At 42.3% G+C, this 25,851-nt stretch overlaps 1 protein-coding gene across 2 annotated transcripts in view; it reads left to right on the plus strand.

Annotated features, from left to right (window-relative positions):
* Positions 1-25,851, plus strand: part of col5a1 (procollagen, type V, alpha 1) — an 89,072-nt gene that overhangs the window by 36,589 nt on the left and 26,632 nt on the right. For both annotated transcript variants that reach the window (XM_033646867.2, XM_033646866.2), the window contains exons 5-29: positions 4,576-4,707; positions 5,518-5,625; positions 5,726-6,217; positions 6,891-7,394; positions 7,515-7,571; positions 10,110-10,151; positions 10,730-10,792; positions 10,903-10,977; positions 12,859-12,951; positions 13,403-13,459; positions 13,636-13,689; positions 13,906-13,959; positions 14,115-14,168; positions 14,289-14,342; positions 14,446-14,499; positions 14,990-15,034; positions 15,749-15,802; positions 16,326-16,370; positions 18,460-18,513; positions 18,600-18,644; positions 19,865-19,918; positions 21,028-21,072; positions 21,290-21,343; positions 22,947-22,991; positions 23,369-23,422. In XM_033646867.2, coding sequence (XP_033502758.1) covers positions 4,576-4,707; positions 5,518-5,625; positions 5,726-6,217; positions 6,891-7,394; positions 7,515-7,571; positions 10,110-10,151; positions 10,730-10,792; positions 10,903-10,977; positions 12,859-12,951; positions 13,403-13,459; positions 13,636-13,689; positions 13,906-13,959; positions 14,115-14,168; positions 14,289-14,342; positions 14,446-14,499; positions 14,990-15,034; positions 15,749-15,802; positions 16,326-16,370; positions 18,460-18,513; positions 18,600-18,644; positions 19,865-19,918; positions 21,028-21,072; positions 21,290-21,343; positions 22,947-22,991; positions 23,369-23,422 — 2,388 coding nt within the window. The remainder of the gene's footprint in view (positions 1-4,575; positions 4,708-5,517; positions 5,626-5,725; positions 6,218-6,890; positions 7,395-7,514; positions 7,572-10,109; positions 10,152-10,729; positions 10,793-10,902; positions 10,978-12,858; positions 12,952-13,402; positions 13,460-13,635; positions 13,690-13,905; positions 13,960-14,114; positions 14,169-14,288; positions 14,343-14,445; positions 14,500-14,989; positions 15,035-15,748; positions 15,803-16,325; positions 16,371-18,459; positions 18,514-18,599; positions 18,645-19,864; positions 19,919-21,027; positions 21,073-21,289; positions 21,344-22,946; positions 22,992-23,368; positions 23,423-25,851) is intronic.

Here is a 25,851-nt window from a genome sequence, read left to right on the forward strand (position 1 = left end):
GGGTGAGGTTCGGGAATAAAAGCCAAGAAGTTGATGTGACATTTTAGTAAATAAAATACAGAAAAAATAGAAAAATCTGAACGTTTATACACGTTATTGATCAGTCTTTGTTCTGTAATCTCATCTTGTAAACTGCAGCCCTGTAATTATCGACGGATTCATGTGCATGTTTAATGTGCACGTGCTGCAGGTGTCTTCAGCAGTGTCTTAAACACAAAGTATGTGAGGCAACTTGGCTTGCTGTTGCTCACAGCCACAGGCAGTGGCTTTTCCACCAGAGCTTTGGCCAGAAGAAGAGTCATATTTCAGCTGAGTCCAGGGAGATGCTGACAGCAGCAGCCCTGTTATTGTCTGAAAATTCTGCCTTAAGCACCACTCTGATGTGCCACATGATGCTCCAGAGTGAAAAATGTCGCTGTCCCCTCTCAAATATGAAAGCTGATTGCATGTCTTTTATGGTTCCCTCAGGGCTTTGGGTGTGATTGTGTGATTCCAGGTTTTTTTCTCCCTTTGGTGTGCTCTATTTGGGTGTGGGGTTGGTGGTTCTTGTGTGTCTGTGTTTGCATGTGTTGCTGTATATTAATCATTTTACATATATTTCCGTCTGCGTTTGTGTCATGCATCAGTTCTGGTTGATGTGACTGGAAGTGAGGAATAAGCTATAATTTCCTGTTCTTTTTAAGTGTTGGGTTTAACCAATCAGCATTATCAAACTCTGAATCCCTGACTCTGCACATACAGAAGTTGCAGTGTGGTTTCCTGCCATCAAAATATAGAGAAGTAGCCTCCATATACAGTAATGGAGTAAATATCTCATGCTTTAATGGGCTGCTGGACTGAGTTGACCATTCATCGCCAGAATTCTAAATGAGAAGTTTGGCATTAGCATACAGCTGGAGTACAGTATAGGAATATTTACTGCTTCCCTACATCTGTAAAACAGCAGCTTATATAACGTTTGGCACCCTAATCTGTCGAGCGACGTGTGGTGAAAAGAGCAGCTCCAGCTCAAAGAAAGGAAATCAGAACCAGCTTTAGAGGTTGTCACGGTGGATCAAGACTTTGACAATAGTTTTACTGTGAAGGTGTACAGTTTCATGGGAACGCGTGTACCGTATGCCTTTTATATCAACACAGAAATAATTTATGTGTAGAGATGGAGGGTGAAAAACTATTAAGTGTCATTTTGTGAGGTACTCTATCAAATATACATTTTGTGTATAGCTGCAGTTTAGTTTCCCATGTTTATACAAAAGCGTGCACATCCAAATAATCATATATAATTATAATTACATACTTATATGTTTATTTGTATGAAATTGTGGCGAAATAATTAAAGTCAGTAAATTTACTACTCACAGAGAGTACTGCACAGCCTGTTAACAGATTGGTTTAATGTTTTCTGTAGCACTGGAAAAGCTTTGTCAAGTGTGAGAAAATAACCCCCTGATGATGATCATTGTGATGTCATCTAGGTGATATTGGATTTGGAGTCTATAGATTTGTAACAGAAAGTTTGCGTTACAAACAGGTGTGAGGTAGAGGCGTAAAAAATATTATGATTCTGGAATTTCTAACAATGCCTTAAAAAAATATCTACGTTAGATGCTAGTACAATTCAAAGTTTTAATTAAAAGATAAACATGACAACAACGACTTGTCTTGGTTAGTGGCAGAGAACAGCAGAATGACTGTAGTAAACACTGACAATAAGAGAGGGCAAGGAAACTCAGCTGCTCAGAAAAATGAGTATTAAAACTCTTTCAGTTATTCAGAATTGATATGTATCCATAAATCAATATTTACACTATTCCATACTACTATACTGTACTATGTATACTATAGTATCAGCATCAGTTTGCAAATAAAGCAGTGATGTGATGTTGGATATGACAGTGACTGTGATTATTACAAATGCAAGTCTGACTGTTGATGTGATTGCATAAAAATAGTAAACTTTTTCATGCATATGGTGCTATGTTCTTTATACTATGACACTTTTCCTAAAATTAGAAAACAATGAAAATGTATGAACTTGCTGAAAGTATTGCAATATATCACAATATATTGAATAGTAATCCCTGTATCGTGATACATATCTTATTGCCACAGTCTTGGCAATGCATAGCCCTAGTGTGCAGGTTGATAGATGTCTGCAATAACAAGGCAGTGAGGGTCTAATGAAGACATGCTATGAAGCTGCATTATAGGAAATGTAAGATCCAGAGTTTTTGGAGCTTCAGCCACACTAAAGACTAGAAATGATTGATTCTGATCATTCTTTTTTCCTTCCCCGTTTTCCAGGCTTAATCAAAGTGCATTTTTTTGTTGTTAGAATGCCTCTTAAAGCTAGAGATGCTGGTTTCCAACTTTTCTTTGCCTGTCCATCTGCATTTGGTTTTGTGCAGCGCTTAGTTCTTGGCCTCCCTTTTTTATAGTTCAGAACATTTAACACAGAATAAAACCTCAGAAGGCTGGAACTGTTTGTGCTGAATGGTCCAACATGTATGAGCCCAGCTCAGCTCAGCTCAGCTCAGCTCAGGTCTGCATTCCCTATCGAGCTTCTTCTAATCCTTTTTTTCCCCTTCTCGCATGCCTTTGGCCATAGAGTTGGGAGAAATCAAAAGCAGCCACCAGCTTTTCCAGCCTTAATAAGATCCTTATAACAGCATACTTTTCTCTCCAGGCATGCACACGCTTCTTTCTCTCTCTGTGTACATGTCACACATCATTAAACACACTCTGCCACGGTGCTCTCAGTGCTGCGAGGATGTTATCATTAATGCCTAGGTGTATGATTAATTATCTCATCTTAGTACAATTAGGATCACACCACTTGTGGTCAGGATCTTGCCTGACATTCCCCTGACTGCTCTGGGAGATGGAGAAAGGGATAAGCATAAGGAAAGCAGAAGAATGGCATATGAATAGGAAAGCAGTTGCAATGCTCCAGACTACAGGGCTGTTTTGTTGTACAGAGGGCTTATTCCTTATTGAATGTGACCTCATTTCAAACACTGAATTCCCATCATCCCCTTTCAGTGCAGCTGTTACACACAGCCTTGCCAGTATAAGGGAGAGACAGACTGTCAAACTGATACCAAGTAAAGGCTCCTTACAGATCCTGACTTTTGACAAATGACTCAGGGGTAGCCATTTGAAAGTTTCCTGGGAGCTCTGAGTTCATAGTTGGGAGAGTTGTGTAATGGCTACTCCAGCCACTCTGTCTAGGAGGAAGTTCTGGGATTTGTTTTCCTGCATCCACCATAAACCCCACTGATAGCATAAGCCAAGGACAGAGCAGGAAACATCATCTCGTGGAGTGTTTTGCAAGGGTTATTAAAGGATCTGAGACAAGGAGTTCTGTGTGGTGTGTTCGAGTGTAGCAGTGGGACCAGCGCTCCTCAGTCAACTGTCACTGGTTAGACCACAAATGCAATCCATGTATGTTTGTCAGAAAAGATGGCTATCCATGGAGAGTTTCAGCTGGAAAGACATGTTGAGAGGTTTCAAATTTTAGGCAATTGGACATAATTAGAAACACTTCATCCTCTGTGGCGGTCCGTTCCCATAGTTGCGTTGCTTCATGGTTCTCATATCCCGCCCTCCTGAAATATATTTGTTTCAGCTAAGTTGACATTGTGTTTGATTGATGTGGAATGACATCACTGCATTTGGAAGTGTGATTAGGACATGTTTGGATAGATGCAATACAGCGTTTTGGTGCCATGTGCATTCTGTTCCGAAACATGTGGCAAACACACACACCCAGCTCCCTATGTAGCCTGGGGATCCTTCTGAGCCTTCACTCTTTTCCCTCTTGTTCTCTCTTGCTCTTTTTCTATCAATCTCTGCTTCTTCCTCTTCCTCTCTTTCTTAAAATCTCTTGACTTCTGCTACTGTTCCACCCCCACCCCCCCACCCCCCTCCCCCCACCCCCCCGTGCCTGAACTCAGCCTATGCACACACTCCTTGAAGTCAAACGGCTCAGGTCAGCTATCTGCAACTGCAGGTCTGCTCATGTTCTCCATGTCGCACATGCTAAGTTGATTCATTCATCTTACACAATCAGCTCCAAAGCAAAATCACTCATGTCCCATTCAGCTCTGGGGTAGGGCATCATCCTGTTGAAGACTCACTTTGTGGGTGTGTGAGCCAGTGGTTGTGTGTGTTTGTTTGTGTCATAGTCCGCAGCTACATGAAGTCACTTGTTCCATGTTCTCTTGTAACTCCACTCTTGTTTGCTGTAAGCTTTTTTGTCTCACATTCTGGTGCTCAGCTCTGATGCAAAATGACACTCTTGGACCTGGGACAAAGTTCTTCATCATTTAAGTCAGCCTCAGATTCCCCTGCCTTGACCTAGTTTCAGGACTGCCTGTTCTGCATGTGATAATGCGGCACACAGATGTTCCCCCTCATCTTTATTTGTTTATATGCTTTCATTTTTTCCCCAGGGGTCACTGAGTGTGAGACCGCCGTCTCCGTTGCTGCCGATTGTTTGCTTGTTTATTTACACGCACGACTTGTAGCTGCGTCCAGTGAGTCTCATGACTTCCTGTTTCTTCTGGTTTCCAGGGAGACATCCAGCAGCTAATGATTGTAGCAGACCATCGTGCTGCCTATGACTACTGTGAGCACTACAGCCCCGATTGTGAAGTGCAAGTGCCCGACCAGCCTCAGAACCAGGACCCCAACACAGATGAATATGTAAGTAACAAGACCTTTCTTAAGTTATTATAATGTCTTCCTTTTAACTCGAGGCAATTACACTGTCCATTATTGAGAGGTCATGTTGAGGTATTTTGGCATTGTAGCAACCAGCAAGAGAAGTGTTCTCATGGCTGACCTTACAAAAGGAAGTTCATTTCCCTTAATCCATAATTGTCTCTAATACTCAAATCAGATCTCAGTTGGATCCTGTGCTGAAAAGAGCCTCTTGGCTTATACAAGAGAACTGCACTCTGCCAGAGGAAAGTGCTGACTGGGAAGAACAGGGTTATCAGGCTATGCAGTTAGTTAATAATGTTCAGGAATGATGTGGTGCCTGCCTAAGCCTGCATCCCTGCACCGTGCTGTTTTCCGCACAAAATACCAATACACTGCATGCTGATTAAAGGCGTGTCAGACAAATGTTAAAAGATGGACAGGAAGTCCTTCCTCTTGACCTTTTCCTTGCCCCAGGGCCTGTCAGTATACCTGCGAGGTACACAAAAACTTGACCTGTGTTTTATTTTTCTGTCAAGATGTGTGAGAGATTCATTAAGAGAGCAGCGGAAAAGTAATTTGTCATTCAGTCGTAACAAGTTGCAACAGGGAGATGCAGCATGAGGTTTGTGCAAGTAGAAGGCATTCCTGTGTGCCTCTGACCGATGGACAATCTGTCGCACATATATCAGCCAGAGCCAGCAGCAACACAGCAGTGGATCACGTTTGGAAATCGTGTTTTTTAATAATTGATAGTTTTTCTCTCTCAGTTACACTCCCTCTCAGTGTTGGTGTCACGTTTATCTCCTTTAGAACACAGAGGAGGACAGCTACTATTATGAATACCCTTACTATGAGGACGTGGACGGAAAGCCTTTTGATTCGACATCTGATACTGAGACAACCACAAAAGAAGTCACGGTAGTCTACCAATACGTTTTGCCACTTCTTATATTGATGTAAATACAGCTATATTGCTTTTACCAAACTAACTGACAATTGTATCTTTTTTACATTATAGGTAACAGATGGAGACAGTGTGGCGACCACAGTGGAGGAGATTTTGAAGGGTGGCTCTGGTGCCACCGGCGACAAAATTTTGACCTCCATCTCCACCGGCTCGTCCTCCGGCTCATCCTCCAGCTCATCCTCTGGCTCATCCACCGGCTCTTCCTCTAGCTCTTCCTCTAGCTCTTCGTCTAGCTCTTCAGGTACTGCCACTGGTGGTGGAGACGCCTACGGAGAGGAGACCAGCCCTTACGACGGCTACGACGGCTATGGTAACTACGAGACCTACTACGACGAGTCCACGGCCTCGCCCGACGGGGACACCTCTCGACGTGTCACCATCACCAGCACCAGCATCGGCACTGGTGGAGAGCTGGATCTGGGAGCAGGGGGAAAGATTGATTTGGGTACAGGGACTGGAATCGAAAGGCGGGTCATCACCAGCGGAGGAGGAGGAGGAGGAGGAGGAGGATCTACATTAACCATCACCAGCAATAAGACATCAGTAAGTTGATATTAATTACACCGACATCTGCGCCTAATTGTTGTGGCTGTGACCTGTGGGTCTAACAGATGTATTGATATACTGTCAAATAACATTTTAAATTCTGTTCTTTACTTAGCTGCACTTGTGTGTGGGATGCATAAGCAGGACCTATCCTCATGTTATAATCCACCAATCCACATGGGGGAAGCAAAGCCAATGTGGATGTGTTTAAAAATGCCACCAGGAAGGAATAAATGCTTTCATAAAAATCTCCATCATCGCAGCTGTGATGATTAGTTGATTAATCGCTTGACAGAACTGACAGATCCACCACTATTTTTGATGATAATTGATCAAACTGTGACAGTAAACTCAATGTCTCTGGGTTTGTGGGCAGTTCATCAGGCAAAGCAATTTGAGGATGTCACCTCGGGTTTTAATGTTTCAGATTTCCAATTGTATTTTCTAGTATTTTCTTAAATTTTACAGATAAAACTAAATAATTATCAGCAGATTTATCTATAGTGAAAGTAATCATTAGTTGCAGCATTAGTGTGCTACATGTATGTTTTAATAGGTCATGTTCTTGCATTTCTTGGTTAATGGTTTTTGCAGGAGGTATCCTGTTCATTGTCAGTTGCTTCTAACTGCTGCAAATTTCACTTTATAAACTTTATCTGTGTTTTTATAGGTAGGAGGTGCCTATGATGACTACGGAGATGAATATGATTACAACGTGGACCTTTACACTGGTGGAGCCGGTGGCAGCAGCAGTAGTTCAGTTCACATTGCCAGTGGTGGTGGTGCTGGTGGTGGAGGCAGTAGCAGCACAATTCATGTCAGTGGTGGTGGAGGAGGAGGCAGCAGCAGCAGCAGTACAGTCCACATTGGAGGTGGAGGCAGCAGCAGCAGCAGTTCGACCATCACCACTGGGGGCGGATCTGCTGGAGGTGGTTCTGTGGGAGGATCCTCCACCACTGGAGGTGGATCTGCCGCTGCTGGCACCGGAGCAGGGGGATCCATTGCCACCGGAACAGGCCTGGGCTTGGATGGTGATGGTGACTACACAGATCTGGAAGGGTTCAAGGAGGAGCACCTCACCGACTATGGCGATTTAGATGTCTATGCCTATGGAGATTATGACGACAAAGAGGACAAAGTGCTGCCCGCTGAGACCGATGAGTACTATGGACAGGTAAAAAAAAAAAAGGAAGGACGTCCTGGCAAAGAGATGATGTAGCAGATGAAGGGGATAGCGTGGTGAGGGTGTTGAAGATGAGGGTTGGCTGATTATGTTTGTGTGTTTGGCGTGTAGGTCGACGGAGCTCGTGGCGAGAAAGGACAGAAGGGAGAGCCTGCTGTTATTGAGCCTGTGAGTATCACTATTTGAACAACATACTTGGGCGACAGATGTAGGCTGCGTGCAGTGTGTGCACATGGGTGTATGCGTGGATGTTTATGTTTGCCAGTACATATGTATGATCCACATCTAAACACAGTCCATCCCTCACTTCTGAATGAGAATCCTGAGGCCAAACACACTGAGCAGGGCCCACCAGACCTTTCTCATAGTATCCTTGGGCAAGGCCTTGCTGCTGACTGGCCATCAGGACTACAGCATAAACATTTGGAGAACGGCCATGCAGGGATTGTCAATAATCTCTAAACACAGTGTGGGTAGTGTGTAAACACAGGGGGAGATGGAGGGAGGAGGAGAACAAAAGAGAGTAGGGAGGACTTTTCCTGCCTCTCTGCCAAAAACCATAGCTTGTTTTAAATGCAAACAGGTGGAATACTTTCAACCTGGATTCAGATATTCATACAGTATATATACTCTTTTTGTATGTTTGCAAAAGGAACATAAGACACAGACAGAGTTTATAACTCCAATTCAGCCACAGCTGTTTCACTTCAAACAAATGTCACTGAACTCCACTGAGTATACATGCCCCTGTCACTGAGCGTCTTTATGTTTATAGGTGAGAGCAGAAAGAAGTGTGTGTCTGAATCCACTTCCTAGAAGACTGTTGAGTGCCTGTGTAACATAGACTGTATAAAAATGATTGTCATAGCCACCATGATGTCACCCATTCGTTTTTGGACTCCCGTTATGAATAGGCCTTCAAGAAGTGTGCCCAAGCCAATTTTCATAGTGGTAAAACAGTGTAATTACATACATCACATGATGCTCAGTGGATATATCTTTTTGAGCTTCAAACTCCCAGCAAAATCACTATCACAATTTGATCCATTCGATGTGATAACATTTCAAAAGTCAAGAAGAGCTGCACGACTGAATCATGTTATTTGCAATCAAGTTAGCGGAGCGCTAAACCAGAAATAGCCGGCTAATGGCCAATGGCAGTGTTGATCATCTGGGTATACACGGCAATTTAACTTTTTTGGTTTCACACACCACTGAGCACCTTTCATAGGAGTGAGCGAGGCCCCGCCTCTAACACTCTATCCAGTTATTTGTCTAAATCCAGGTTATTTTAAGCCTCAAGTTTGGCAATTTGACTGTCGCCTGTAGCCAGAAGTGACTGTATTTGGATGAGAGCTGCTGCTAGCTTAGTTAGCACGGTGCAAATACTGTCTATGGTTAATTGTGATAATGCTAATGCTAATTTGCTAATGTAAAACACCAAACCTTTAAAACAAAATGTATTTGACTGAAAAACAGAACATCCGACTCCTTAGAGGGTCTGTTAGTACATCCTGAACAAGACGTTTACTTTTCTTTTTAGACAACCAAAATATTACAGTTAACTTTCATGAACTCAAAACACACTGACATAGTGACAGCTCCAACTACGTGTGAAGTCTTTTTTTTTTACCAGGCTGTAAACATGTTTATTTCTGCTGAAAAGTTGTCCATTTTAACATAATGGCCTATGGGGATTGACTCCCTTTTGGAGCCAGCCTCAAGTGGCCATTAGAGGAACTGCATTTTTGGCACTTCTGCAGTGACCTAATCTTTCTAGCGCTGGAGGTTATTACCAACCAAATTTGTGTACACATCACCACCCAATGTGTCTTGTCTCTTGTAAACATGCAAAAAGCTGAGCATCACACACAAACATGAAAACATGCACTCTTTTTTCCCAAGGTCTAGCCCCTTTCCCATCACACACACACACTGCAGGCGAGACACGGGCATAACCTGGGGAGTGTCAAAGATCTGTTGCAATAATTTGATGTACTCTTTGAAAATGCTTGGGGGTTGATAAAAAAACATCACATATTTCAAGTATGTTTGGATAACGTGTGGGTTTCTGCCCTCATCACAAAGCAGGAAGGCAAAATGTTACCACAAAGGCAAACAAAGCAATATCTCTGCAGCCACAGAGCTGCAACAGTGCATCTGTGAGTCACGTGCTTGTAAGTGGTCCACACCAAATTGCTTGCGATTTTTGGCTAAAAGTATATATGATGGAAATTCAATAATTACATTGAATGTATATCAGAGCACACGCGTATAAACTAGCTTTATATCGCATGCATGACCAAATATTTCATCTGACAGGGCGAACAAATTAATTATCGCTTCATTTTCATCAGTGCTTCCCTCAGCTTGTCCAGGTAGGAGAGCACCTCAGGGCGTCATTGCCTTTCTGTCTCTGCGGTCATTCACCCTCCTTTTCTCTGTGGATTTGATTGCAAGCATAACCAAAATGACAGGCAGGAATGTACATTAAGTTAGCAAAGACTCTGAGATGGAAGGTTGATAGGCAGGTGTGTTGAGGCATGTATTCATGTACATTTACCTCCTTTAACTAAAGCTATGTGTTAATGAACACATGAAACGCTTGTGGGTGCATCTGTACACTGTGGGATCATGGCAGATAGACATACTGATGAATGAGGCCCTGAGTGGTAACTGATGATTTCTGTGCTTGTGTGTTTTTAGGGGATGTTAGTGGAGGGTCCACCTGGGCCTGAAGGGCCAACAGTAAGTATATTTGTCTCAAATTCTGTCTATTTACTTCCTCTCTTTGGTCTCTCTTTCATGTACTACTCTTGTCACTGTCATTTTTTTGTGTTTATAAATAAAAACTGATAATAGTTTATGTCACCCATTCTTCTAGTCTGTGCATGCTGTGTCCTTAGGATAGGAAAATTCACATTTTAGTGCTTTACTGTGAAAAATCCCCTGCTGCCCGATTTGTAATGCAAAGGGAGTGGCCAAAACAGTTCCCCCCGAAGAGATATGGACTTGCCCAGATGTTAAAGAACTTAATTATTTATCTAGGACGACTTTTTCCAACACAGTTGCTCTTGACACCCTGCAGATGGAGTCCCACAGAGGCCAGCCGTTCAAGCGCTGAGCTATAGACAAATAAAGAGCGCCTCACAAAGGATTTACAACTCAACAAGCTGTCCCATATTGCCTCATGCATTCCTTTCTCCCATGTGTGACCACTTTGCAAGATGAAGGCGAGAAGTTTTAGTGGAGCAAATATGACTGTGTCTTTGTGATGCATTATGTATGTATGATGTGTGTAAAATGAAATCTTTTGCTCAACATAGGGTCTCCCCGGACCCCCAGGTGCTTCTGGCCCACCAGGCGGCCCTGGAGATACTGGAGAGAGGGTGTGTATAAATTGCATACATCACACTGATTTTCAAAGCTGTAGAAATACAGAATGTAACTATATTTCTGTCTGCATGTTTGCTCACGTTTGTGTTACTTCCTGTCTAAGGGTCCTCCGGGTCGCCCTGGTCTTCCTGGTGCTGATGGTCTGCCAGGACCCCCTGGAACTGTCCTGATGCTGCCAGTAAGTAAATTACAGCTGTAAAAAAAAGGAGTTTAAATATTAAGCGCTGTGTGTTTTCATGTTTACCCCCACTGTGAGCGCTAAAACATTTTCCATGTTGCACTATATCCTTGTTTAGCCTTGTTTAAAGCCAAGTATGATGTATCTTACTCTGTTTTATCAATAACTCTGACATGTGGTTTACACAGTGTAGTGGAATGGAGGGGGTTTCCTTTTTAACAGTTGTTGATGGGCCTGTCCTTTACAAATATTTTGCAATGTAAATCTGTGCTTTAGCAACCCCTTGTGGTGTGTTTAGTGAGTGAGCTAGTGCCCCTCTCTATCACCCCTCAGTTGTTTTGACTACATAAACTCAGACTTTCTCTACTTGCATAGTTTTAACTTATTCCACATTCTTCAGCTAAAATTTAAGCTATCCTATCATGTGTCCTTCCAGGAAGTCGTCTAGGTATAGACAGGAGGCAAAGCAACACTGTCGGTTCTCACTGTAGCTTCAGCTGCGTCCAATGATTCAACTGCGACACTTACACACAGCCATGCTAACGACTTCCTGCGCACCTTTTTTACTTTCTTTTTCTTGTACTTGGAAGATGTCTGATTCTGCCGCTGTTGGACCTGATTAGTTGTACAGATGTGAAGTTGTGGTTTCAGGGGTCCACAGAGCTGTGTCTCTGTCTGGACAGGAACTCAAGCCCTTCTGGCGTATCCACTGGCAGAAAGCACGGCTTGAAATCTGATCCTTGAGCTCCGAGGCTAATGGGAAACATGAATTGTTGTTTCACTCTTCGTTCACCAGAGGACTCAGTGTTAAAATTGTGGAATCAATAAAACAGGGTTAACTGGTGAATCTTAACACTATGTTTTTGCTTAAATGCTCCAATGACTTGTAATGCATCTTCTTTTCATTTTCTGTGGATAGTCTGCTCTACCATGAGTTGGTGGTGTGTAAAAAAGAAAAAAAAAAAGAAAAATGTAGTTCCCATCAGAGCATTTTCTCTCTCTGTCTGGCCTCGCTAGACGACAGTTTGATGTAGCAGAACATTTTGTTCAAGGTCCGATGATGCATAGAAATGCATATTGGGGAAGGAATGACGAAAAGCGTGAAACTAGATGAAGAGAGAAAGAATCAAAGACAGACCGAAAGGATCACAGATTGGCAGGCAGGAAAAAAAAGAAATAGCTGCATATATTTGATTGTGACTGAGATAGCAAAGGGAAGGGCCAATATTTAATCAAGCTCAGCAGAAATTTAGTCTGAAGAAGAAACCGTGGGATTTGCACAGTGCTTTTGAAAAGTTTTTGCTCCGGATAAATTTGGTTTATGCTGGGTGAGCTGCAGTAGATCTGACTCAGCCCTGATGTTCTGAATCAACTGTTTGTATTTTCTTCTTGGTAACACTGTTTCTGTGATGGTAACAGTCCTGCTCACTATTTCACTGTTGTGTTGCCGTGCATCTGTGAACCAACCGACAGTCACCCTCCTAAGGACTGTGCTATGTATCCCAACCTGAGATGCTTGGCCCAAACAAACCTGTGTTGGATATTCACCTATGGCTGCAGTGCCGGCTTATCACCACCAGATGCCACTAGAATTCGAAGCCTGCAACTTGTAGAGGCAGCCTTCGATGGTGCTGGCTTGACAGCTGGAGGCTGATGCTTAGTTCCACATCTGTTGCAAAGTTTCTAGGCAGGGACATCCTATTAAAGAAATATTGAACACGTTGTTGGGAATAGATTTCAACTAAAATATTTATTTTGCTGCAAGAAGCTTTAGTTATTCCACATTTTTCTCAGCTAGTACTTTTGTGTTTTGCCAGTGCCTCCTGTGTGCTGGTGTCTTCACTGCAGCGAAGTCTCACCAATCTGTGATTCCCTCCATAGTTCAGATTCAGCGCTGGAGGTGACTCGGGACAGAAGGGACCTGCTGTATCAGCACAGGAGGCCCAGATGCAAGCCATCATGCAGCAGGCTAGGGTAACAGTTCACACATGAACACACTGCAGTAGTCAGTATCACACTGTATGTAGAAATGTATTTTTTCCCCTCCATTCTCAAACTTGCTTCTCCTGTTGAAATACGTTGAAATATGTTTCATTCCCTACTGCCATATTTGCATTGATTGTTTTAAACCTGTTTTTTCCTTTTCCCCTTTATTTTCATCAGTATTGCATTTTTGTATTTCAGTGTTACGTTTTATTTCCCTGTGGTTGCTCACAAGCATGCATTATTCATATACAATTACACATGTAGAACACATAGACACAAATACACTTACAGCACACACACACACACACACACACGCAAATAGCTAAATCCATGGTATATTTAATCACACATCTGCTACATGCACAACAGCTTTGAATATTTTATCCTTTATATATTTTTATTTTCATCTTATCGCTAATCTTTTCCTTCCTGTGTTCAGCTGGCCATGCGCGGCCCTACAGGTCCAATGGGTTTGACTGGCAGACCTGGCCCTCTGGTAGGTATTTTGAATCACCTCATGGCAGGCAGACTCAAAATCAATACATTTTATTCCAAAAATTTGATCAGCAGCTATTGTAGTACACAAAATGAATATACAAACAGTTTGTAGCTGATTTAAAAGCTAGTATTGGTTCAGTGTCCATTAAATCTTCTATTCGTTTTTCCTCTCAGGGTCCTCCAGGTGTAGCGGGACTGAAGGGAGAGTCTGGAGAGGCAGGTCCTCAGGTAAGATATAAGAATGTGAAATTTAGTTTAGCTTAAAACTTGTTATCCTAATCACACATACACACGTATATATTGTTAAACCATTGTAGTTCTAACAAATTATTGTTGTTGCCCTTTAAAGCAAAGCGGTATGCATCTTCTCTTGTATTAGTATGATATTTCCAAGTTGGAACATTAAAGAAATGCTTCTGAGTAATATAAGTGTTTTTGCTTCAGGGACCACGTGGACCTATGGGATCTACTGGACCCCCTGGAAAACCTGGCAGAAGGGTAAGTGGAGTTCAGAACAGCAAAGCATGCAACATATTACTTTCTGATACTTATACCTATCGGAGTGCTGATTTAAAAAGCCAGGCATCTTGTTGTCTTCATAGTACATTCACAGCGATGTCTGATGTGTTATGTAACTGTTGTTATTTTTACAGGGTCGTTCTGGAGCCGACGGTGCCAGGGGCATGCCGGGACAGTCTGGACCCAAAGTACCTTGTCTACCATATTCATAATGCACTCAATACACCACATTTCATAATGCCGGTTTAAAAGTGTGTTTTTGAATCCCGTACAAGAGGCATGCAACCTGATTTTTCTTTGCTCTTCAGGGAGACAGAGGGTTTGATGGCCTGGCTGGACTTCCTGGTGAAAAAGGACACAGAGTAAGTCCTTTTGTGCTGCTATGAAAAGTATGTTTGTATGGTGTGCGTGTGTGTAGTCGTTTTGATGTGTGCCATTGTTAAATCTAAATGTTTGTTGTCGTAGGGTGAACCTGGCCCGTCTGGACCTCCTGGCAGTCCTGGAGAGGATGGAGAAAGGGTAATGGAGAAAAATCACAATTTCACAGCTCTCTCTTTTTAGTTTTTCCTTTGTTTTCAAAGAAATAAACGGTGAATGCTTGTGTCTGATGTATCTCACCCCTTACCTGTTAATGTTATACTGCAGAAAGACAGAGATTACTCTGAACTGAACTTCCTCTTACCAAACTTACCTTTTGTGTCAGCACCTGAATTTCACTTCCACTTGCCCTCCCCGCCTCTCTCTCAGTTTCCTCCTTAATATTACTTGATCTCTGCACACCTTCATCTGCTTCTAATGTCCCTCACCACCCTCACTACCCACAGCTGATGCAACCTGATCCCCTCTTTCCCAGCTTTTTCTTTGTGTCTTCCCATTATTTCTCGATCCTCGTAACACACACACACACACACACACACACACACACACACACACACACACACACACACTTTCCCCTCCATTACCATTCACTGTCTGTTCCACATTCTGACCTGCTCTCTCTCTTTCCCAGGGAGATGATGGAGAGATCGGACCTAGGGGACTTCCTGGTGAACCAGTGAGTGATCGCACGCATTACCATTCGGTCTTAACACTGAGAGATAGTATGATAAAGCTGAGAGGGCCTGCTCTCGTCATGTCATATTGTTAGCAAAAACCAAATGATGTGAAGATATTGTATATCATCTGCAGAGTGCAGCCGCCGTTTGTATTCATAGAAATGGAGATTTATTTTTTAGCATTATATTGCTGGAAAGTGTATGCTGATGAGGCTTTGCTCGTGCCTCATCTGTACAAGAGAAGCTTTGGAGGTGAGAAATGCAGGCAGCTCACATCAAGCTTGTTATAATAGCCTCCCACTCTCTCAGGCAGGATATTCCCCACGGAGGGGGGGGGGAGACAGGGAAGGAGAGACCGCTAGATATCTGCTGTTATGACTTAATTTGTCCACCAGGGTGTGCTACATCAGTTTGAAGGACAATGGGTCTTGTTAGGTAACTGTGGCTGTGAGGCAAAGCACAGAAATTCAAAGCAATGTTTGATAGGCATAGCTGTGGGGAATTAATGTGTAGTAAAGAAAAAAAAGAAGGGGTTTCAGCTTTCCCTCACAGTCTGACTCAGTAGAATATCCTCAAGGACATTTGGGAAGTCAGGTTGTTTCCAGAAGTATAATTTTGAAACTTGATTTAGCTGAACGTGTTTAATAATTCAACAGTTCTTTCACAGGTGTGATATCGTTCTCAGTCTCATTTCCCCTTCTTTTTCTCCCCAGGGGCCCCGTGGTTTGCTGGGACCAAAAGGACCCCAGGGACCTCCTGGACCCCCTGTGAGTCCCCTTTACCTTCCTCTCACCTTTTCATATCCATGCTGTTACAGTAGATTTACTGTTTGGAGAGCAGATTCATTTTTTTCACTGTCTCAAAGAACAGAAGACACTGCAAACAACACCCACAGAGAAATACAAAACTCAATATATTTCAGACAGCATACACGAAGAGTGGCATACGTTATTGAGTTTAACTTCAGCGTTTCAGACGAATGTCTACAGCGGAGCAAAGTATAATCTTAATGTTTATATTGTCTCAACAGATTTAATTTAACATGGACAGTGAACATCAATCAAGTAGCTTGTTTTGAACTGATATCCCTGTGCAGGATGTAGAGATACCACGAACAATAAATCACTCATTCAGATTCATAACATGCAGATGCAAAAACCAGGGTGTGGTTTTTAAATCTATCTTCAGCTCAGAGTGAGATTTAACAGCTAAAAGTGCATTCAGTGTATTGCATATTTGCTGGCCTGCATTGATATGTGCTAAATGTTGTGTTCATGTCATCTGCTGTAGGGTGTTACTGGAATGGATGGCCACCCTGGTCCCAAAGGAAACATAGTAAGTGAGGCTGGAATTGATTCAATTGCAAATTTCTCAGACACAACACACACACAGCTGTCACAGAGTCTGAAAATGCACCATTTTAATCTCTTTATTTTATCCTTAAATCCATGATATCGCCTCATGAGCCCTCTCTCTCTCTCTTACACTTACACCCAAACACACACGCACACACAGCAGTACAATCAGAGGATACTTAGCAGATAATGAAGAATAGACGGGCTGTGTTTAGATTCATTTGAGCAGTCCACTATGGCCAGTTGTATCATTCCAGGTCAATTTCTCGTAGCGCCTGACCATAATGAGAGAATACCTGGCCCGAGCAGCTCGTCTCGTCTGTTGGGAATGTTCCAACTAGGTAGAGATGGAAGATCAACAGCTTTCCCTAGACTCTTGGACTGGGGCAACATAATTGATTGCCAGTTATCTGAGATGGAAAGTGTTTTGTGTTTGTGGTTCAGCAGGATCTGTCATTAGGAAAGTACATGTGAGAATGTGTGCTGTGTATACGTGTGTGTGTGTGTGTGTGTGTGTCTTCTACCTTGAGCTAGAGCAAGATATTGTGCTATTTGCCTGTTAAGGTATAACTCAAGTCAAGTCAATTTTAGTTATATCGCCCCATATATCCTAAATTACAAATTTGCCTCAGGGGACTAAAACTGTACAGCAGATGAAACCCTCTGTCCTTTTCATCCTCTTGCTTGTAAAAAGGAAAAACTCCCACCAAAGACCCTTAGTGGGGGAAAAATGGAGGAAACCTTTGGAAGAGCAACAGTCCCAGGATGTACAGTAGATGTTCTGTCTACAGAATGACCAACATTATAACATTACAGTAACCCAGTGACAAAAATGATGAATGAATGTGAATATATACGAAAGATGGATCCAGGAGGTTGTCAAGCAGCTTCCATGTGTCGCCAAAATGCTAGAACCTGAGCCACACTACCCCCAACAGGCAACACAATCACACAGAAGGCAAAACTGAAGTGCCTTATTCACACTAGAGTGCGACTCAGGCTGCATATTTCTGTCCGAACCTGACTTGTGTCCCAAAGCAGTAACCAAGCCCAACCCGAACCCAAAGGCTAAATCATGTAACTACAACTCTGGGTCTGTTCCGTGATGCCATATGGCCCAAAAAGACTTTTCCCATAGACTTACATTGTGAAGGAGACGTCTTGAAATGAGTGGATACATTTTTTGAGCATTACAACACCCACAAAATGACTCATTTCGGTTTGGGAAATGACCCATACAGTTTGAAGTCTGTAGGAAGTTAACAATTAAATCATTTTATCCTCATTCAAGTTAGTATAAGGCTAAACCGGAAGTCAACCGCTCGGCTAGCAATAATTAGCCGCTTGGCTGGCACAAATTTGAGTGTGTTTGCTCTGTGAGAAGATCTGGGTAATTTTATACCTAGTTATGTCAAACTTTTTTGGCGCTACTGAGCAACTTCCATAAGCATGAACGGAATAAACTCCCATGCTGTATCCAGTTCTCTTTATACATTTGTGGTCTGTACCAACCTGAGTCTGATGCAGTTAATGTAAGCTAAAGCACTGAGGTTACGTTAGCGTTCATGCATTGTCTCATAAATAACACACCCCAGCATTGAACAAGAAGTAGTCCAACACAGACAGTATGTCCATCATCTTTTTTTATTTTTACACTACATTTTCAATTAATAAACTTTAAGGCCCATGTCAAGTAGGCTGAAACTGACCCGCACATCTTGCGTAAATATTTGTCCAAACCTGGCCCTGCCTGGCATGAAGGATCTCGTCAGGTTCCATCAGGCTCAGGTTGCATATCCACACTCTAATTCACACAGATAGGAGAATGAAACAAACACACAGACGGAGAGAGAGAAAAGGAGGAGGCTGGTAATAAGGTAATAATGCAGTGATGCGCTGTTGGACAGCTTCTGATTTATTTCTGTTGAGAGCAACATTTCACTTTTAATGGACCATATGGAGCAACAAATCACTCTTACCTTCACATGGGAGGTTTTACTCAAGTAAATAAAGAGATCAATCTTTGTATTTATAACGAGGTTTCTAAAATTAACTTCATTTTTCTATAGGGACCTCAAGGAGAGCCAGGACCTCCTGGACAGCAAGGCAACCCAGGTGCCCAGGTCAGTGATGAACAGGTTGTCTGACATTAGATTTTCTTCTCATTCACTGAATAAAATGTTCTGAGTGTTTTGTGTCCTCTTCACAGGGACTTGCAGGGCCCCAAGGACCCATCGGACCTCCAGGAGAGAAGGTAAGCTATCACATGATCACTAAATAACAATAACGTATTGAGAAGCATGCCATTTCTGCATCTCCACAGAAAAAAAATGCCAGCTTGATAAAATGGTAATAAACACAGGCCCACAATCTATAAAATTGCTGGAAATTGTCTCATTCATTTGCATGAGCTGAAAGCCAAGTTGCTATCTTATTCAGTTCCAAATGCTTATCACACCATTATGCAAACGTGTCCCCATCCCCAACGCAGGACCAAATAGTGCCGAGTAGACAGTGCAGACAGATTTTAATCCTGATACATTTTAATCCAATTTTAGCTAAATCACATTTGCCAGTTTATATGGAAGGTATTCAGTTTATTATTGAACAGGAATTTGAGAATGAATGATGCGGGTATAATGTGTCTCCTGATTATATATGAAAAATGAGAAGGCTGTGGTATTAGTGAAGCAAAATAGAATGGAACAAGGAGTAGCTCGTTTAATATTGGTTCAAAGAAGAAATCAGTGTGTTAGCATGCTGATGTTACAATTTACCTCAAAACACCACCCTGCCTAAGTATAGCATCACAGCTGCTAGCGTGATTCTTAAGCTGCTTTTACACCGTGGCACGGTAACCACCCTGACAACCACTAGCCTGCAAGAGCCTTCCCCAAAAAAGCAAAGGGTTTATAACAGCAACTTCTGTGGCTATGGCTTGTAGCTGCATACTGTAGCAAGAAAATTGTTAAAATTACCAAAGATTTGTACATATTGTTACAATTTACCAGTCATCTGAATTTGGATGCAAATGTTATCCCATGCCAGATTTTTCCTCTAGTTGTCTTATAAGTTGCTACTGCCGTGTTGAACAACTCAGATATTTAGACACAGCTCCTCCATCTTGTCTTCTTTCTGCTTTTGCGACACCTGCTACTTGATGGGCAAGTGCCAGGTGGCAAACACCAGAAGTTCAGCGTGATGAACTGTGATCAGCAGAGCAAAATCTGTGCCCTTTCATGTGGGCGGCAAATGCTTCATGCCCCTACTGCCTTGTTCAAAGCCACTTCCTCTCTGCCCCCTTCCCCTCACTGAAACGACTGGAGGCGGCGAGTTACTGCGTGGCAGTCTGAAAGGCCCTTTAGTCTTGTTTTTATAGACTTTTATAATCCCTTTAACCTTTGATTGCTATGTGTTGTCTAATTCTGTGATGTCTTATTTGCCCTAACATCTTTTCTCTTGTCTTCTCTCTAGGGTCCCACTGGAAAGCCAGGCTTGCCAGGAATGCCAGGAGCTGATGGTCCACCGGTAAGCTCATAGATACTAACGTCCAAAGAGATATACGCAAGTGAAACAGCCTTTCTCTGTCTCCCTCTGTCTTTTTTTCATAGTTTGCCTATTCTAATTGCCACAACTGTGAGAAACAACACTTTCAAAGCAGTACATCACATTTTAATGTTTAGAAAAACACTTCACACTCAAAACACACCAAGATAATTATGTGGCTCAAACATATGTATGATACAACACATTGACACAGCTGTGTAACAGTGGAACCCGCCCACACACATGCAAACACTCTCTTTCCCATCTTTGCACAAGGAGACACCTGCGATAACGGCAGGTGTGTCTCAGAAGGCACCAGGTGGCACCTAAGAGAGACAGAGACGAGAGAGAGGCTGTGAGATACGAATAACTGAAGCGAGAGAGAAAGATACACAGAGATGGTGTAGAAAAATGATGGATTTGTTGAAAGAGAGCAAAGAGAGATGGAGGAGAGCCAGCAGCATAGTGTCCCCTGGTCCTTTAATGGCTTTCAGAGTCTTTTTAGAGTAGAAATAGCACCATTGACACACTTAGCTTTTTTATTCATCCATTTGTTGCATCTTCCATTAACCACAGTATTCCCTCTCTCTCTGTCTCAGCGTTCACTCCTTGCCCCTCATTTTTGCCCTCTCTAGTATCTATTTCCTTCTCCATCCTCTCTCAAGTCACTAAAAAACCCATCAGAGGCTATGAGGAGCTGCTTTGTCTCATGAGAATGCAATCAGTTTCCTTCTATTTCTTTTCTTCTTTTTACCGGACATCCAAATTAGATGTGTGTTTTTGTGTCTTCTGCACTGTGTTTGTACGCACACATGTACAGTATGTGCATAATGTATTGTGAAGTCCCAAAACCGCAGCCTTGGCTTTTAGAGCCCATTAATAGCCGGTAGTGCCCTCTATAACATGTGTGCACAGAGGTTAAAAATCCCAAATGAGATTGAACTCTAAAGGCCCTTATTTCAATTTTCCAGTTTGATATGTCCTCCCATAGTTTTACTGCTTAATCCCTCAGTTATAGGGGCTGCTGTAGTATTTATGGTGGTAATTATCCTGAAATGAGATGCAATAATATTTCTCTTAATAATTCACAGGGTCACCCTGGAAAGGAGGGGCCTAATGGAGAGAAAGGGCACATGGTATGTTTCAGTTCTGTCTTTGCTTCTTATACTTTTGGAGCTTGCAATTGTTCTTTTCTGAATTTATTTAAGTTTCTTTCCCCTCTCTTTGTCCTAGATCAGATACATTTGCATACAACATTTTGCATTAATGTGGATAACATTAGCACTGTGGGTGCCTGTGTGTACTGTAATTGTGTGTGTGCTACACACTCATGCTGAACATTTATCTCCCCAGGGCCCTCCTGGCCCTCAAGGACCCATTGGTTACCCTGGGCCCCGAGGCGTGAAGGTGAGATGATTATCAACCACTAATAAATTCATTTGTGATATCGTCAGGTAGTGGTACCCTGCAATTAACAATTGTTATGGGCTAATAGTTGCCAATTATCTTGTTAAAATGCCTGTGAAGAAAAAGCTGTCTTATTATTTCCAAGGTTTGTCCAACAACCAACTGTGAATTAGTAAAAAGCTGTTGTTTAACAAATTAAAAGCCCTAGTTTCTGCTAATTTACCTTCCCTTGAAAGGGGAAACTCTCTGTAGTGGTTATTGGCCTGCGCTTTTGTCACAGAGACATGAAAACGATCTCAGTGATGCAAAGACTAAGACAGAGAAGTCATCTTTTCAGATCTTACATCACTTTGCTCACATAAGGTGCTTCTAAGGTTAGTCACAGGGACTGGTGATGGCTTAGGGCGAACAGCCCTTCGTCAGTAGAAGATAAAACCAAGACAAAAGAAATCCCTTCAAATAAAATCTTGGCAAGATGTGATTTATCCAATCATTAAAGCCTCTGCTGAGAAAGGGGATCACACGTGGCTTGACTTCCAGCTAAAAGTCCCCCAGTTACATGGCTGAAATATCTGCTCTCTCTGACAGATGAGATGAACAGTCAAGAAAACTAGTTGTGAGGATTTCAAATGCTTTTTTAAGATTTTTTTTGGCCATTTTGCCTTTAATGGACAGGACAGGTAAGTGTGAAGGGGGGAGAGAGAGAGAGAGAGAGGGGAGATGACATGCAGCAAAGGGCCACAGGCTGGATTCGAACCCGGGCCGCTGCGGCAACAGCCTTGTACATGGGGCGCCTGCTCTACCACTAAGCCACCGACGCCCCGGATTTCAAATGCTTTTATATAGCTTTCTTGTTTGTCACATTTTGGGAAAAAAGCAGTAACTGTGACTTTTACTACTTTGCAGCCTTATTTAAGAAAAACTGAAATAATCTAACGTATCCTCATACAGTGGTTCCTATTATATCTAATGAATCAGTGCCCCAGGAATGGCGTCTCACATAATGTACTCAGCATAAAGTTACGTAGATTAGGAAAGTAAAGTTATGTGGGTCAGGTTTAGCCAAGTAAAGTAATGCATGTTGAGTTTAGGAAAAGAATCATGGTTGGGTTATTGTCATGTTATAACTGAACATAAAGTTGCGTAGGTAAGGTTTAGGGAAAAGAAACAGGGCTTGGTGGCGTCAAATTACGTTCGTAACATTAAGTTACCAACTTAATGTAACTTAAAATTATGTAGGTTAGGTACAGGAAAAGAAACATGGTGATGACGTAATTTGATATTAAGTAAAGTTCACATGGTTTCGCATGAGACACAAACACCGGTCTCCTGGGGGAAAGTCCTACTTGTTTGACCCATCCCAACCTGCCACGTTACGCAGATCGCAGCCTCCCCAGTTATGTGGGTTGAATGCAAATTCCAGTGCATTACTTTTTATAGGTATATGTACGAGAACAGTGCATGAGAACAGCCTGAATCATCCAATTGGTAGTGAATGTCTTCCTGGCTCATGGTTGGACTTAATGCTCTACAATTCAACCCCTCCTGTTTGTTCAACATGCACCCTGTCGGTCAGTAATACCTGTCTTTTCTTGCATCACAGGGAGCCGATGGTGTGCGCGGTCTTAAAGGACACAAGGGTGAAAAGGTAAAAAAGCTCAGACTTACTGGCTAAGAAATGGTCTGTGTGAAAGGAAGAGACTTTATGAGGAATTTTAGTATTTGTATGAATTATTCGTAACAGGTGGTGATCTTGCATGAAATGTCTCATGCTAATGATTATCTCAATGATATGCTGTAAAACTGATGCCGGTACAGAAGAAAGAAAAAGGCTATCAAGAGTTTCTATGGCAACAGGGGATCTTGCCAAGACTCTGCATCTGTGTGTGTGTGTGTGTGTGTGTGTGCTTGTCTTTGAGTGTGTTTCTCTGTATGAATAACACAAATGCTTTCAACATCTGTATTATCCCATTATTTCTTCTTCATTACATCCTCACCTCTTTGTCTCTTTTATTCTCTTGCTAGGGAGAAGACGGCTTCCCCGGCTTCAAGGGAGATATGGGAATCAAGGGTGACAGGGTAAGGCTTCTTTGTCTATATTGTACTCAGCAGTGTGTCAGTCACAAAGTGAGGGCTGGAAACATCTTCCAAATGAATGCAACTAATCAGACAACTGTAAGTCCTACACTCAAAATAGCTTTTGGGGCTTAGTTGTGTTGGGGGTGACCTCTACCTGAACTAAGTGAAAGCCCCAAACACTCCTTAGATGTTAGCCCCTTATGGCCTAAGCCTGTGTGACTACTGTGGAATTGTGGGTAATGAGCAAACATAAGGTGTTGCTCCTGTTGCCAGCTGTTAGTGCCTGTGTGTGCGTATGTACTTACGTGAGCAGTTTCCAATGCCTTTTCTTTCCCCTTTGCCACTCTCAAGTCAGTCCTAACCTCAACAACACAAAGGGAAAAAAAAGCGCACGTTTGACAGGTGTACCCAAGAACAACTTCCTTCTCCAAACTACATTAGGGATTTACAATGTCAAGTTGGAGGAAAACAGTCTTTTAGACTGAGAAACATGACTCACTCCAACCCATACTTCAAACATCAATCCCCCCAATCCCTGACCAGGCTGTCTATAGTTGAGTACAGAAAGGAAGGAGAAATCAATGGCACTCTAAACCCCTTCAAACCTGAGAGAGAGACATGGGGCTCCAGCCTGTTTTCCTCTGGAGATGTAGCAGATCCAGATGAAAGCAAGGATTTGAGGAGGCCCTCTGTTCTGGAGGAGACACACATGGACTTGAATCTAAATGACTCATTTTTAAGCATGCCTATGAAAAGTGTGTGTGTTTTTGTGTGTGTGTGTGTGTGTGTGAGAGTGCTCAATTTAAAGTGTTCTCTTTGATAAGCTTGCAAGTGTGAGTCAAGTACAGTTTGCTTGATGCCGTTTTATGTGTACTTGAGTGGGGGCGTGCGCGCGCTTGCTTGCTTGTGCAACTCCGCACAAGCCTTTAACTATAGATACCTTTCACACACCACTGGGTCTCCGCTGCAGCGACTGGTTGTCAGAGTGAGTTTGTACTCTGTCATTTAGTGGGTGTCCTGCTAGAAGGGGAGCACACTTACAGAGAGAAGCAATAATAGGATTGCTAACTGCTTTGAAGGGGAAAGGCAGCAAAGGAAAATAGCTTTACATGATTCTTTACGCAACTTTACACCCACAACCGTTTTAAAAGGGCGACCTGAGTTACCCAGAAAGGATGGACTTGTTTGCTTTACACGTTAACATTAAGTTGCACTTGGGAAACAAATTAAAATGTGAACACGACAGTACTCCATACTATTGTATGACTTGACATGTCCCTGCATTTAATACGTCTGATAGTTTGGTTTCAAATCTTATAGGGACAGTTCACCCATAGGGACAGTTCACCCCAAAATCAGTCTCACCTGTAGTACTATTTGTCAGTCAAGATACTTTGTGTGAGTTGCATAGTGATGGAGATATCAGCTGTAGACGTCTGCATTCTCTTGAATATAATGGAACTCAATGGCGCTCTGCTTGTGGCGCTCAAAGTGCCAAAAAATAAATTCGAAAAACTCAACACCAATGTCTCTTTCCAGAAATCATGACCTAGTTCCTTAAGATAATCCACGGACCTTGCTATGCAGTTTCATGTAGGAATTTTTTCTGTCCACCAAACTACACCTGTGAACCAAATCACTGCACAAAAGAAAGCATGCATCTACACATGAACAAGAAGCTCATGCTTGTGATACTGCAAGATGTAAACATAAATGGCCTCTTCTGCTGAGCTGTAACGTTAGCTAGCTCAGTGGTGTTAGGTGAGCTAGCAGTAGATGCATGCTTCCCTCTGTGTGGTGATTCAGTTTGCAAGAGTAGTCTGGTAGAAATTAAGTAGCTCCTATATGAAACTGCTCACAACAGGGTCTGTGGATTGAGTAACCAGGTCATGATTTCCGGAAAGAGACATTGATGTTAGGTTTTTCAAATTTATTTATTTTTGGCACTTTGAGCACCACAAGCTGAGTGCCATCTAGTTCCATAGTTCCATTAAATTGGAGAGAAGGCAGACATCTCTATGCTCGATATCTCCAACACTCTGCAACTCACACCAAAACAGTCTACACTAATATACAGCACTACAGGTAAGAGAAAAATATGTATTTTTAATTTTGGGGTGAACTGTCCCTTTATTTTGTTTCTACAACATTTGACATTCAGGCCTAAATAAGCAACACTAAAGGTAAAGAAAAAAATACCCTTAGGTACTATTCAAAGAAGAATAAAATTAAAAAAACAATGGTGATTGACATTGGCCTGTCAACATAAGCAAACAATCCCATAAGTATTATCAAATTTTGTTTCATGAAATTGCTCGCTCCTGAGTGGTGCATTGAAATACTTGACATCAGCTTTATCCAACTGAGCACTGCCCACATTAAACCTTTTAGACTACAAGCACACTAATAAGTTTTTGTTTCAAATGCAT

Source organism: Epinephelus lanceolatus, chromosome 19 (assembly GCF_041903045.1).
Source record: "Epinephelus lanceolatus isolate andai-2023 chromosome 19, ASM4190304v1, whole genome shotgun sequence".
Lineage (NCBI taxonomy): Eukaryota > Metazoa > Chordata > Actinopteri > Perciformes > Serranidae > Epinephelus > Epinephelus lanceolatus.